Below are 14,548 nucleotides of genomic sequence, written 5' to 3'. Positions count from 1 at the left end.
CCCAGGGTCTTTTTAGCTCCTTGTCAGCGGAATGGTAACCAAATGCGTGAAGGGATTTCACGATTTCACGGAAAAATGATGATGTAACACTTTGGGATCACGCCGAAATATGTGTGGTTGACCAGTAATTTCTATCCAACATTCTTCGTCTTGGTTCTAAACTGCTAAAAAGCGCAGAGATCTGGTCGGTGAATATGCCTGTAAGCAGTTCATTAGCAAACAAATTTACCATCCTGTACGGTTCTCAGACGGGTCAAGCGAAAGCAATTGCCGAAGAAATCCATGAATTCTCTGAACAACATGGCCTGGATTCGAACCTTTTTTGTCTCAGTCTAACGGAGAAGAAGTTTACCCTAGAGAAAGAAACCCTTGTGGTGTTTGTAGTGTCAACAACAGGAGAGGGGGATCCTCCAGATACCATGTGTAAGTTTTTTAGAAGACTGAAGAAGAAGACTTTGCCCAGTAACCATTTAGAAAATTGTCGTTACGCCTTACTCGCGCTTGGGGACACCAATTACACAAATTTCTGTAACAACGGTAAAAACCTTGACAAGAGATTACTGGAGTTAGGGGCACAGCACTTCTACGACACTGGTTATGCTGATGATGCAGTTGGTTTGGAGTTGGTAGTGGAACCATGGATGGAAGGACTATGGTCTGCACTGAGAAAGCAGTTGGGTCTGGAGACACAGAATGGTGGCATGTCTGATGTTGAGGCAAAAGTTCCTGTGATTGATTCACCAGAACAACCCCTCACTCGAAGTAAATCTTTAAAGGTTTTAGCTGACTCAGTCTTAGAGAACACTAGTAATGGTGGTTTGCATGAGACAGATTCAGTTGTTGTTGTCACAAATAGTCACAGCTGTGACCAACTAGGTGGAAGGAGTCTTACCAATGCTGCATCAATAGCAGTGGTTAAGGCAAAACCTCCTGGTGATCAGAATTTACCAGCCATAGATAACGATGGCCCAGTTGCATGCAACGGTGAGCATGCCTCAACACCCACCTTAAGTGATCAGTTAAAACAGTCTTTGCCCCCCTTGTCAACTTCTGCCTTGTCCATACCACAATTATCACCAGCTTATTTACAGGTAAGCTTCCATCCTGATTACAAATGGGACTGCTCTACATTACCTGTACAAGCTGGTGCAAGCTTTCCAAGTGCTGTAACTGAAGTCTCCATGGCAACAGTTGTTTCAGCAAGGCAGCTGACAGAAAGTCACTCAATAAAGACAGCTTTGGATATAGAACTGGATATCACAGACTGTAACATGAACTACAAACCTGGGGACTCTTTTGGTATTGTTTGTCCAAACCCCAAGGATGAAGTTGACGAACTGATATCAAGGTTGGATTTGAGTGAGAAAGCAGATATTCCATTCTCCATTCAGTTAATTCCATCTTCAACCAAAAAGGCAGCATGTGTTCCAAACTACATACCTGAGTACTCCACCATTAAGTATACTCTGCTAACATGCCTGGAAATCAGAAGTGTTCCAAGCAAAGCTCTTGTAAGGGTTATGGCAGAGCACACAGCTGATCCACAAGAGAAGAGAAGACTCCAAGAACTTTGCAGCAAACAAGGCACAGGTGATTACACCAAGTTTGTCAGAGAACCTTACTTGTCTTTGCTGGACTTACTCAACACCTTTCCATCATGCAAGCCTCCATTTGAAAGGTTATTAGAACTTTTGCCCCGCTTGAAAGCACGTCCTTACTCAGTGTCAAGCTCACCTTTGGAAAATCCCAATGGTCTTCACTTTGTTTTCAACATTGTGGAATTTCCAGCCTTGGAAGGTGTAAGGGGCCAAAGACAAGGTGTTTGTACTGGATGGTTGGCTTCTACCACAAAAAGTCTGGGGGAAGTTTTAATTGGTAGTAACAAGGAATTTGATGTTGACCTGTCTCAGTTGTTAGTGAAAGATAGACCAAAAGTTCCAGTGTTCCAGCGCAAAAATCTCCACTTCAAACTGCCAAGTGCTCCTAACACACCCATCATTATGATTGGTCCTGGCACAGGGGTAGCACCTTTTAAAGGCTTTCTGCAGCACAGGGAACTCATCTTAAAAGCCTGTAATGACCAAGAGCCTCTTGGAGAATCATGGCTCTTCTTTGGCTGTCGTCATAAGGAAAAAGATTACCTGTACCGTAAGGAACTTGAATGTTACTTGTCTACTGGTGTTTTGTCACACCTCTTCCTCTCCTTCTCTCGTGATACAGTTGATGATTTGTCCAGTAAACCAACACCAAAATATGTACAAGAAAACTTGAGAAGCCATGCCACTGAGGTAGCTGAACAACTGTTTAACAAACAAGCAGTGGTTTATGTTTGTGGAGATGCAGACAACATGGCCAAAAATGTTTTTGATGCTTTTCTGGAGATTACTCAAGAGTACAAAGGGGTAGACATAGCTGAGGCACGCAAGGAAATGATGAAGCTGCGCGAAAACAAGCAATACCTCGAAGACATTTGGACTTAGTGATACATGTAGGAAAAATTATGGACACATATAACTTGATACTAACCAATTGAAATAGCTTAGTAACGCCACTAAGATCAGATCAACGCCAATATCTGATCAATTGTGCATCCACCCCTCCCCTAACCCATCATTAGCCCTAGCTTGCTATCAATTGACTTTTGTTGGTTAGGGGAGGGCTAGATTGGCCAGATACTGACATTGATTGTATACCGCCATAAATCCAGTAATACTTTAAATTTCCATATAGGTCAAGGAAATGCTCCTTGGTTGAGACACATCTGTCCTGTCAATGCATGTATGTTGGAATGTACACATAAAGGGGGAAACAAGAAAAAGAAGGGGGCCTGGTTATTGTGAATGCCATATTGTTTCATCCAATTACATACAAGACTGGGAACTACATGTTTTGGGTTCAAAGGCACCAAGGATTCCACAAAGTTTGCCCAAACCAAGTGGAATCATTTTGCTCATTTAAACTGTTGCTGGTGAATTATGCTCAAATGCTCAATTTCACTCAAATCCTGGAAGTGGCTCCTGTACAAATTTCTTGGCAGGTATTTCAGTAATGGTGCATTTTTTATCAGTACATATGGTAAATTAACCTTTCCTGAGGTGCTGACAAGGTGAATTTGTTTAACAAATGAGCTTCTTCAGTTGGAGATCATTGCTTTTATTCTCATGACCTTTATGTGAGATTCTGGCGTGACACTATATGGAGAAATTACATGCTAGTCACTCTTAGGGTTAAGTTAAAGTAGCTGGCAAAAGAAGGCAGATTAATGAGTGGGTTTTGCCAGTTCTTATTTATGACCCTGGGCAGATGTTAATTTGGGATCTCCCTAGTTGACCTCCCTTCTACTACTGTATATTCCACACAAAACATCATCAAAATACTTGGTTAACCAGGGTATAACCTTTTGAGGCAAATTTCAGTGGAAAACAAACAATGGAAAATTGTTGGTCTTCTGGTAGAGCAGCCAGTGGTGGCTGAAAGAATGATGCAACAATATGTTCTTACTTTCACCTATCTGTTATTTAATAGTGTGATCAATTCTTCTGGCAGCAGGCCAGTCAAGAATAGGGCAATCCAATGAAATTTTCAGAACTGTTAGTGTTAGTTGCTGGGTGATTTTTTCACTCAGAGGGTTAAAAGTGGTACAGAAACTTCAAGTCAAGGAGAAAGTAGTGCTTTATTTTAAAATTAATGAATAATACATTATTGATTACAGTAATACTGTTTACCATCTTTGGAATGAGCAAATTTAAAATCCTTCCATATTATTGATCTTTAAGTCAATTTTTGTGGGATTGCTTGTTGAATTCCTTCCAGCAAAAAGTTAAATTTGTAGAGGCTAATGAATGCCTGCTTCTTTGGCTCAATCCTCTAACTCCCAAGATCCACTTAAAAATTCTCCCTACTGGCTGCTATACACTTCTTTGTATATTAGACAGGAGAGCTTGGTACTGGATTGAGATAACACTAAGTAGCTGATAAGCTTGTCTGTTCTCATTACCAAGATTTTGCAAGATAAATTATTAGAAATATAATAAGAAGTTTCACGTGAATTGCTTCTGAGGGTCAAAAGGTTAACTTGGTCACTATGTCAGCTAATCAATTTAATTAAACTGCTTGTGAGGAAAGAACATAATTCATATAAAGGCTCTGTCGAGGTAGACTTACCCCATCAATAAATATTATTGTTCAGTTTAATTTCATGAGTGGAAGTCTTTGTTAACTTGTTCACAAAATGTTTTCCTATTTCTTCTATCAACAAATTTTATGGAAACTTCTTTCAAAACACTACTTCAGAAATTAATTAATCAAAATAACTGAGTCTCACAAAATTCATGTGACAAGGTTGTGCTAAGATGCACATAAAGGCCTTGGATGAATATTCAAGTAATGTGGGTCTTCATTGGTTTTGTCAGGTGAAAGCTTGTTATGTGTTTTTACTCTGGATTATTATTATTTTCCATTGCCATTTTCTGTTGTAACAATAAACCATTGTGATCATTTTTGTTTTGATGGTTTAATATTGATTCAAAACTGCTCCAACACTTTCACAAATAGGTTCTACTGGTTACAAAGGTGACTTGTTCCTCTCCAGAGCATAAGCAAACTCCTGGGAATACCTCTTTGCCACGCAACCCTTTTGAAAAAGCTACCCCCAGTTCCTTTCCATTCTTCATAAAACCAAGTGTTCCTTTCTCTAAATCAAGAATAATTCCTATCATATCCCAGGTGTGGTAGCTTTCATTTCGCTTTCCATCCATAGCTTCCCAGATAGGAACATCTAAGGTTAGAAACCCAATTTGATTGTAAGCCCAGCCTATTTTTCTGCCAATCGCTGGCATTGTTCTGAATGCTCTGGCCTTCTTAAATTCTGCTGTTACAAGACAAACTGCCACTTGGCCTCGGCAATTGTTAAAGTAGAACACCCACTCATGTTTACCAGAAGTGTAACCATGACCACCAGGGGTAAGAATCAAAGTTGTGCTGTAGCCATTTCCTGGAAGAAAAGAAGAACCAACAGAATCAAAGTGTCAAATTTATTGGAAGGAAACAATTGTCATGAGAAGCACACAAATGGAGTACCTTTGAGCTTAAACATGGCACTATACAACAATAAGACTTTGCAAAGGTTTAACACAGTCTACAATTTGCAGATTGACATTTTTTTTTTCAATTTTGCAGACTGAAACAGATTTTTTGCTAATTGAGATGACTAAGAGTTCTGCTGGGAATATTTCTGCAATTTCCAGTTTTAAGAGTACAACACTAACATGTTAGTGGTTCCTTTGGCCCAGCAATGAATGAAAGAACAAGGAATAATAAATATGCAAGTCTTAATTGGGTCTATATATTCAGGTCGTTACAAATCAATAGAAATCGATCATTGGAAATTAATCAATTACTCAGTATTATTCTATAACTGTTAACCATTAGCTACATATAATAAATGTCGATAATCACAAGATTTGGTCCCAGATTATCCATAATGTTGATTTACTCGGCCAAGAGAACAAATGACATCAAATCAACTAAGAATTGAGTAAGGGTTTTTGCCTTGATGTAAAAGTAAAAATATCAAGAACAGATACAAATTCCTGTTTCTTTTTTCTGCCTTTGGATATCCATCAGTCATTTGTTCCTTGCTTTAGTCTCTGTCTTCTTCTTTGCCTTGATTCCTCTGACGAAATCCATGTTTTCGATATAAATCGATGGAAATTGCTTAAAATCAAACTATCATTCCAAACAATGTTTTGGTCGAAAATCGATGATCACACATTGTACCTCCGCTATCGATTTTTATTGATTTTCGATTTCAATCGATTAATCAGTATCGAAAATTATCGATTACAATCGAAATTATCGATTTGTAACGTCCTGTTATATTTAGTGAGTCGTCTGGCACGTTTGGTTCGGCAGTGTTAACAGAGGAGCAAACGAGGCAAACGAGCTGACTCGTTTGGTAGATGGTTAAAAGTGGCCCTTTATTCAGTATTTCAGCGTTAAAACTAACCAGTAAAAGTGATGGTTTCGTTATTGTTGGAGAAAACCACTTCATCGGAGCTACTGTTGGGGTCGAATGCAGCAGGTTCATCGTACTCCTTCAGCCATTCGATGACGTTTCGGGGAAGAGGCAGCCTTTGAAGAAGCTTTCTACTTCCCACGGAACGAATCAGCTCTCGACGACAAAGTTCTTGGAGACTTTCACAGCACTGAAACATTCACGTTAAACTTTATCCTGTTGCATTAAACAAATCAAGCCGAAATCAAATGAGACGCAACTAACGCAACAAGTGTTTGTTTTCAAGAGGTTTTGTCTGTTTTGTTTTGTTTTTAATTTCTTACTAGGTAACCTCTCCTGGAGGCTTGGATGTCAAGTTCTTGAGATGGCGGCTGTAAGTGCAGCCTGTGCTTCATCAAATCAAATCTAAATCGCTGTTTCTCAGAGTGATTGTGGAATAATCTGAAACCATGGAATTTGCAACCATCAACGTCTGAACCTCGTCATGCTTCATACCCAAAGATGTCATCCAAAAGGTTGCGGCGTGTTCCTGGAATACGATCCGAGGTGGTGGAAAGACTAGCAAAGCATCAGATAGTCACTTGCAAGGTTAGCTAACTCCTTTGTTAAAAGGTCTGTGAATAAATGAGAGCGGAAGCGGTAAGACTCAGACTTTTTTTTAAGCCTATCGTAAATGCTTGAATCCGCGTCCCTACTGTTGACAAAAATTTGCAATGATAAAAAATAAGCACCCCCCTCCCGTTGAAAAAGTGCCCCCTTCCCTTTGCGAAGGCTCCTCCCTACCCCTCAAATAAGAACCCTTTCCCCTCAAATAAATTCCCTTTTTCCCTCAAAGAAGCACCCCCTCCCCCTCAAATAAGCACCCCCTTCCCCTCGAAAAAGTGCTCCCTTTTCTTTTCCTTGATTCTCTTAATGATTCAGATGTGGACAATGTGTATGTAAGAGTTGAGTTTACAGTCGTGTATATGCGTGATTAGTATAATTAGGCTTTTTACATGCAAAAGTGCACAAACAAACGGCCTTGCAAATGCATCTTATTGAGTATGGCTTGCATTTGTAGTTGTTTACCTTGTTTCTCAATGCTCAGAGACCCATGTAAATGAATAAGTAAGGAACCAAACAATTAGTCAAGCTCCTGCACTAATATCCTACACTTAAATACATCTTTGATTTCTGACTGATCTCCATGTTTCTTATTTTTGCTGATATTGTACAGGATTTGCTTCAGAGAAACCACTTGGAACTTCTCAAGTTTACTGGATCAAGTTATCAAGAAGTTATAGAAATTCAGAGAGCTGTTGGTAAAGCCATCGTTCCCAAGGTGCAAACAGTAAGTACTGATTTCTCAGTACAAAGTGCTGTGTTATGCAAAATATTTGGACACTGTTGAAGTCATGTTAAGACAGTTAATGATATGAACCTTAGGGTAACAACACTGGATTTACTGTATCCAAAATAATCTCCACAGTACTTAATCACAGCAAACCACTTCTGTTAAAGTTACAGTTACCATGACACAATTAGCAAGCAAGCATGTTTGACTTTTCTGTGGGGGGAGAGGGGGGTTGGTTGCAGACATTTCCACATTCAAGTTTGTGAAAGATATTATTCATAGGTTTTTGGGCACTGTTTGAAATCCTTTCACGGTTTCCATCTATCTTAAATTGAATGCTAATGCTTTCTAGCTGCAAAAATTGGATGATAATGTTGATTTATGATATAGCTGTATATTTTGTGATTAGGCCCTTGCCTTGTTTCAAAGATCAAACAGTCAGAAATCATTTCTTCCAACTTCACTTGGTGATCTTGATTTGGCACTGCACGGAGGGCTGAGTTGTGGTACAATCACAGAAGTAAGCTCTATACTTCCTTCTTTTTTCCCTTTTATTCCCAAGATCTAAAAGTTTTTTCTCCTTCCTGGTAAGCATACACTTCTTTGTTGACTGGTCATGAGAATTTGAAGTTAAATCAAGGCAATATGATAATTTTCATTTTCCTGACTACCTACTCTAGGAGAGTACATCAAATGATCACTCCAAAGTCACAGCATAGGCACAGTTATCTGATTTTCCTTTAGTGTGAGAAAGACCAGAAGAATTATTTTTCAATAATGAATAAAATGAAATGATTCTGAACTGCTGTGTTGCTGTGTGGTTTGCAAAGTGTAGAGGTTAATTGCAAGAGACAAATAGTTTTTTGCTCACACACCATATTGTTGCTTCTGATGTAACTTAAAAATTGTAAATTTGCAAAATACACTTGTTTTGGATGTAGCAAGCTGATCGTTTCCACACACAGGCCAAAGACAGTTTTTTATCGCCCAACAAAGGAATAAAATGTATTTCTGACTCTTGTCCTGCTACTGCCAGTCATTTTTGTATCATCACAGAAAAATATCATTTTATTTTGACAGAATTATTTTATATAAACAGATTGAGAATGCAGTCAAGCTATTAAGGGTGATTTTGACTTATCTGTGAGTCTTAATCTCATTGTCTTTTTTTTTTTAATGAAACATAGATAGCAGGCCCAGCAGGATGTGGTAAAACACAGTTCTGTATCATGCTTAGTGTGCTGGCCACCCTACCTTATGACAGAGGTGGACTGGATGGCAGTGTTATCTACATTGACACAGAGGCAGCATTCAGTGCAACAAGGTTGGTTGTCCTGTGTCAAGTCTCTATTTTATCACATATAATTAACAAGGGTTCCAGGGACAACTCTGACCCCAGCTTAAAAGTTAAAGGCTCAAGGTAACATAAACAGGCCTAAGTCCTGTTTTGTGCTGCAAGTTATGCCTCACCCAATGTAAGTTTTACCTCATAAAGCTTAGCCACAATAGTTTAGTGTCATCTGATGTTTGGCAACCAGGTTGTGTCCAGCATGGGGTAACCTTAGAGATAGAAGCCTGATTTTTATTTTTGTTTGCAGTTTTTTTCAAATTTCACTGACATCTGCTTTATAGATTGATTGAAATGGCATCCAGTCGGTTTTCAGATCTTTTCAACTCAAATGAGTCACTGTTTCATCTGTCAGAGAGGATACATGTGTGCTGGGAATCTACCTGTAGCTCATTATGGGATAGGTAAGATATTTGATGTAATGTTATTGACTGGTGCTTTTCAAGATTATTCATTCAAGGTCTCATATCATGATTTATATTTCTTTATGTATTTGTTAAACTACTGAGCACCAAAACTAAAATGCTAAAGGAAACAAGTAAGAAGAAAATGCAACTGAAATTAAATCTTGATGGCAATAAAAAATCAAGATACATGGGGGAACAGTTATTAAAAAGAAAAGTGTTCATATAACCCTTTACACCCTATATTCTCCATACTGTTCTCTTTACATTCCCTATGGTACTGATAGGGAGAATTTGTTCGACAATCAGGGGCTACATAAATTGGTGATCATTTCCTTCAATGTCATGACCTTTATATTTGATGTAAGGATGATACTGGAATGAGAAATTAGAAGCCAGTCTCTTTTAGGGCTATGTGTAAATGGTTAATAAGCATTTTCTTAGAACAAGACAAAGGCCAGGCCCACTAAGTGAAGAAAAGAATGATTGTGACATTCAGCCATCTTGATTAAAGAAGTTTACTCAATAAATGATTTGGCCTAATGGTGACAACAAAGAATTTTGATTTTAAAGGAACAAATTAGTCTAAATGCACAATCCAGTGTGGGGTGGGATGGGCATACTACGCCAGTCTGGGAAGCCAAGCCTGTCAGTCTCATTTCCCCCTTCTAATTGCTAGCTATAAAATGAATTAAGGAACCGCTGGACTTACAAAAATCAGACAGGGTCATCTCTCTCTTCCTCCATTGAAGGAGGAAGAGAAAAGACCTTGGGAACGAGGTTGACAAAATCTCAAGTTATACCGGGTGAAACAGACAAAGCATTTAATTATCGATCGGAATTGTTTCACTAGGCTTCAGAGACTTGAAGAGGAGGTTATTTCTAAACGTGTAAAGCTCGTCATTCTGGACTCCGTCGCTTCGCTTGTAAGGAAGGAATTTGACAGCAGGCTGTTCAGAAACTTGAACGAAAGAACAGCGCTTCTTTCCAAAGAAGCGGCCATTTTAAAGTAAGGAGACTTTTCTCGGGCAACTATTTCAAATATGTATGCTTTGCACTAACATCATCTCATGTACTCTGTAGGTCGTAGAATAGATTTTTTACAAATAGCGTGGAAAGAATTTACGAGCCTCCATTTAATACGGGCGCTCCACACGTTCTTACCTAGTAGACAAAGCAAAATGTGACTTTTGCCGATCAGGGGCAAGTAGTGGAGCTTGCCTCGACTTTGCCCTTGGGGATCTTTTCGCACTCTTGATACTAGTAGCATGTTTTCCAGCCTTTTCCTACGCCCGTACATGAAACATGTTTTGCCGCATCATCCTCTTTTCCATTTAGAAAAACTGTAGGCCTGCCATGAACAGTCAAATGTATGATGAAACTAATCGTGGCACAAGATAAATCGAAAAACTGTTTCTCCAAACACCACTTTTGTCAAGTTTACTTGCTTCCTGTAGGGCGTGCGGTGAACGTGAGAAGAGATGAAACAATGTCGAGTGCTTGTCTCTCCACTCTAAAGAAATAAGCCCCCTCTAAATGCTTTTCGCACCTTGAAAGGAAAAAGGCTAATTTATTTATCATGAACTGCATTTACATTTGTTTGAACAAACAAATAGTACACTTGTCTGTCTACTTTTCAGATATATTGCTGAGACGTTCCATATTCCGGTAAGATGTCTAATAAACGAGGCTAAAGGTATACTGTACCTGTTCTAAGAACATACTTTGAAGAATAACGCGCTTCTGATCGGCTGAAAACGAGTGCATTTTTTCATGTTGCACGAGTGCAAAATTGTGACTCGAGTGCAAAGTTGTAATACGAGTGCCAGGTTGTAACACGACTGCAAATCACCAATAGCGCTCGAGTATTGTCGAAATTTCGTCTGTCTTGACTTGCTGTGATGGTTTTTTCTTTAAATTAGTAATGAGTGATAACATGATTACTCGTGAATTCGGTGCAAAGAAGCGTTTGTAAATTTTTCAAACACTACAAGGGCCCGTGCAGTGTTGTTGTCATTGAAAAATTTACTCGTGCTTATTTACACCAAATTGTACTCTAAATCAAGATAGTACCTACAATTATTTTGCTGTAAAAACCTTGAGTGAATTGCGAAATAAAAATTGCAAAGAAAAGAACTGGACGGCAAAAAAAGAGAGGAAGAAGTAAAGGAAGGGAAAAAAGGTAGGATAGCCATTTGAACGAAACGATGCATTTGTAAGCGACCAGCCTTCCTGATTTATGAAATAATACCAATTAGGTAAATTATTTCGCAGTCGTCTCGAGAAATGTACGGTCGATTTACGCTTCACAACTTTTTGTTGAGCTGAAATGTGCCACAAACGGAACACCTTGAGTCAATTCTTTGCGTCTCGACTGTTCTAGGTTGTCGTTACTAATCAAATCACTACTCGTTTCATTGGTGCGGGGACTTCCAGTGGAAACGAGGGTTTCCAGGACGTCGACGGCGCAGACGTTGAGCCCGAGGAGGACGATGGTAGTCACGTGACCGCTGCGTTAGGTAACACGTGGTCACATGCGGTGAATACTCGTCTGATTGTACAGTATTTGGACGAAAGATTTCGTCAGGTATTGACTTTCAAGATTGGTGATCTGTCAATTTTGTCCTGAAAACGAATTGTTTAAGAAACTCATTCCTCACTAGATTCTTCCTTCTTCTTGCTCTTCTTCTAAAAACAGGTTCTGATTTCCAAGTCTCCAGTGGCGCCGTTTGCATCGTTTGTTTACACGATACACGCTCAAGGATTAGTTTTGGAACGTCAAGATACGAACTTGAATCGCCATGGTAAATAACATGAAACCCTACGTATAACAACCCCTAGATTTTAGAAACAGGTTTAACCTTATGACCCTAGGAGTGACCAGCAGACAATTCTCCTTACAATGTCACCCCTGAATCACACATTAGGGTCATGAGAATAAAGGAAATGATCGCCATCTAAAGAAGCTCTTGATTGTTAAACAGATCCTCATTGTTGGCACCTTGGGAAGTGTACAGAGAACAGTGTGGAGAAAATGCAAACTGATGTTAAAAGTGCCTTAAAAGAGTAAAAGCACCCATTCACGAATTCAATTTATGAAATTTCAACAAGAACTGAAGCTTATTTCGAGGATTGCGGAAATAATCTGTAACAACTCTGAATTCAAATGATTGAGGCACATGGCTTTGAAGTTTACTCTTCCAGATAAGGCTGAATGGAAATTTCAGATTCAGCAGCCTCAGCTCTTACTCTTGGCTAGTTACACCAAACGGCCGAACCTTCCTAAAGGCACGAACTAATGTTTACTCCAATGGTTGCACACTCTATTGATAAATGAAAAAAAGCGAGACAGTTTTGTGACAGATGTCTAAATATGATTTATTTGTAGGTCTTGGTGGAAATCCCTCTTTGCAGCCTATCCAGGTTCGTTCTGCCTTCTGACCGAAGCGGTAACACATTCTCCTACTGGGAAGTTTATTGGTGATCTTTGCTGTACCATCCTGCAATAGCATAACCAGCGACATGAGCTCGTCATCGCTTTGAGAAAGATATCTCATGAACCCTTTTTTTTCGGCAACACGTAACTGATAGGTAGCTGCAAAATGTTTCTGTTGAGAGTCTTCTGAGACTCCGCAGTACGCTTCTGTGTCTCTGTTTTTTCGGAAAGGCTCAAGAATTTTAATTCTCACTATTTTCTCGATCGCGTAGCCCCATTTAAGATTAGAAATGCTATGTAGTTCTTTCCCTGAGGTATATTTATATTTCGTTCGATTCCAGTTCAAAGATATTTGGCCTTGGACAGTTTTAACACTGTAGACTATTTAATAGACTCTTTCTTGTGTGGACGTAATTTTTTTTAAGAATTGCTTGATCAGTGGTTTTGAACCATACACAAAGGAGAGTACTCTCGAAAGTTAGGACAATCGGTCAGACAAATTGCTCGTCATTTTAATAAAGTGCCATATCTCAGAATTCTATCATATCACGTATTTATTATATCGAAAGAAAGGTCTTCGTATGTTTCTAAGGTTTATATTACGCAATTGAATTGTCACCTCGCAGGAAACTCTTCAAAATAGCGCAAGACACATACCTAATTCGTGACTGAGAGTATATCAGCGTCTCTCTCTCTCGAAAGTAACTTTAATTCGAAATTTAAGCTCTAGTTAAGAACTCCATAACATGAATATGCCTGTCATTGTGAGATTGCCTTGTCTCAGGTTTTCAAAGTTTATATTTGCCAAGATATTTTATCGCCCCTCTCCTAGTACGAATATAATTCGTTCACGCTCTACCAAACGATAGCGGAAGAGTTGCATGGATACCATAAACTGTCGCCGATACAAAGCTTATAAAGAGAGGGGCTGATATACCAGGGGGCTTGTAACCGGAGGGGCTTCTAAACGGAGGAGTTTATATCCCAGGGGGCTCATAAACGGAATGGAAAGAGCGCTTCGCAACATGCTATAGAAGTACTGATCAAAAGAGGTTTTGCATTTACTGCTTCATAATTGAACTTCAAAACGTCGTAATAACTCGAATTCATTTCAATACATTTGGAACAGAATTAAAGCCAACAAAACATATTTTTCTGAACGAATTTTTCAAATTTTTCAAATTTTCACAAGAAAAGCTAGAGGGATCCGGGGGGAGCCGGGGATGATAATCTCCCCCGGCTTCGATCCGGAGGAGATTATCATCGAATGTATTTCAAATGTCTTTTGCATTAGGATTTTAATGTAAAAAGTACTAAAATTCACAATTATTTATCCTGCCCACGAATTTTAACTCACTTTTTTAAAATTGTACGATAACTAAAAGCATCAGAAATAGCACATTTGTCTTGTTAAGTGCTTAATAACTCCCACAGTGCTATCATCATATAGAGAATAATACATAGGCGCGCATAGATATGGAACTTCTCTTCGAGTTGAACACGAGAGGAGAAATTTAATATCTACAAGCAACCCTGTATTATTATAGACTTTCAATTTTTGAACGTTTGTCCTTGAAGGCATAAGTAATATCATATACGTCTTTTTCCATCATTAAAGCAGCTTCAAATTTTTTATCGTTACTACACATTGGTTACCATCACCAATCTTGACTTCCATATCACTGTAATCGGTGGAACTGTTGACGTTGAATACTATTTAAAAACTTCTCTTTCACTTGTTCAATGTAAGCTATTCGCAGTAGAGACACTTAGCAATATTGGCAATGACCATACAATTCGAAACGGAAGGAAGAAGTTTTTTGTCGATCACTTGTGGGAGTTAGAGGGTTAACGCTTTCAAAAGCGTCTTGTACTTTAAAGTTTCCATTAATTTGTGAAGATCGTGTCTTAAATGTAGAAATCGCTCCTTTTTTATTGTGTGATGTTGACTGTTCTGCTGCTTCAACACGACTGATTCTTTGAAAGACCAAAATATATTTTTAGAAGATAG

The 14,548-nt window shown here is 38.8% G+C and overlaps 3 protein-coding genes across 3 annotated transcripts; 2 read left to right on the top strand and 1 right to left on the bottom strand.

Annotated features, from left to right (window-relative positions):
• Positions 1–57: 57 nt before the first annotated feature.
• On the top strand, positions 58–3,506 carry LOC131775005 (methionine synthase reductase-like). The gene has a single exon (XM_059091102.2). The coding sequence runs from the start codon at positions 195–197 to the stop codon at positions 2,478–2,480; it is 2,286 nt and encodes a 761-aa protein (XP_058947085.2). The 5' UTR covers positions 58–194; the 3' UTR covers positions 2,481–3,506.
• Positions 3,507–3,654: 148 nt separating this feature from the next.
• On the bottom strand, positions 3,655–6,352 carry LOC131775008 (F-box/SPRY domain-containing protein 1-like). Its single transcript, XM_059091106.2, has 2 exons — positions 6,008–6,352; positions 3,655–4,993 (listed from the first exon to the last, which is right to left on the bottom strand). The coding sequence occupies exons 1-2, from the start codon at positions 6,213–6,215 to the stop codon at positions 4,545–4,547; spliced, it is 657 nt and encodes a 218-aa protein (XP_058947089.2). The 5' UTR covers positions 6,216–6,352; the 3' UTR covers positions 3,655–4,544.
• Positions 6,353–6,363: 11 nt separating this feature from the next.
• On the top strand, positions 6,364–14,547 carry LOC131775006 (DNA repair protein RAD51 homolog 2-like). Its single transcript, XM_059091103.2, has 10 exons — positions 6,364–6,604; positions 7,233–7,346; positions 7,759–7,869; positions 8,537–8,673; positions 8,982–9,101; positions 9,955–10,110; positions 10,742–10,769; positions 11,485–11,688; positions 11,800–11,905; positions 12,490–14,547. Exons 1-10 carry the CDS (start codon positions 6,518–6,520, stop codon positions 12,540–12,542), a joined length of 1,116 nt encoding a protein of 371 aa, XP_058947086.1. The 5' UTR covers positions 6,364–6,517; the 3' UTR covers positions 12,543–14,547.
• Position 14,548: the final 1 nt, after the last annotated feature.

The sequence above is a fragment of the Pocillopora verrucosa genome, chromosome 7 (assembly GCF_036669915.1).
Source record: "Pocillopora verrucosa isolate sample1 chromosome 7, ASM3666991v2, whole genome shotgun sequence".
Classification (NCBI taxonomy): Eukaryota; Metazoa; Cnidaria; class Anthozoa; order Scleractinia; family Pocilloporidae; genus Pocillopora; species Pocillopora verrucosa.
Note: the sequence above shows the minus strand (reverse complement) of the source record. Positions and strands in the feature narration are given on the sequence as shown.

Coding starts and splice junctions, on each gene's coding strand:
- LOC131775008 (XM_059091106.2), bottom strand. CDS start 6,215: ATGTTTCAGTGCTGTGAAAGTCTCCAAGAACTTTGTCGTCGAGAGCTG. Junction 4,994..6,007: donor CGAAACCATCACTTTTACTG/GTTAGTTTTAAC, acceptor CTTTTCTTCCAG/GAAATGGCTACAGCACAACT.
- LOC131775005 (XM_059091102.2), top strand. CDS start 195: ATGCCTGTAAGCAGTTCATTAGCAAACAAATTTACCATCCTGTACGGT.
- LOC131775006 (XM_059091103.2), top strand. CDS start 6,518: ATGTCATCCAAAAGGTTGCGGCGTGTTCCTGGAATACGATCCGAGGTG. Junction 7,870..8,536: donor GTTGTGGTACAATCACAGAA/GTAAGCTCTATA, acceptor AATGAAACATAG/ATAGCAGGCCCAGCAGGATG. Junction 11,689..11,799: donor TGGACGAAAGATTTCGTCAG/GTATTGACTTTC, acceptor TTCTAAAAACAG/GTTCTGATTTCCAAGTCTCC.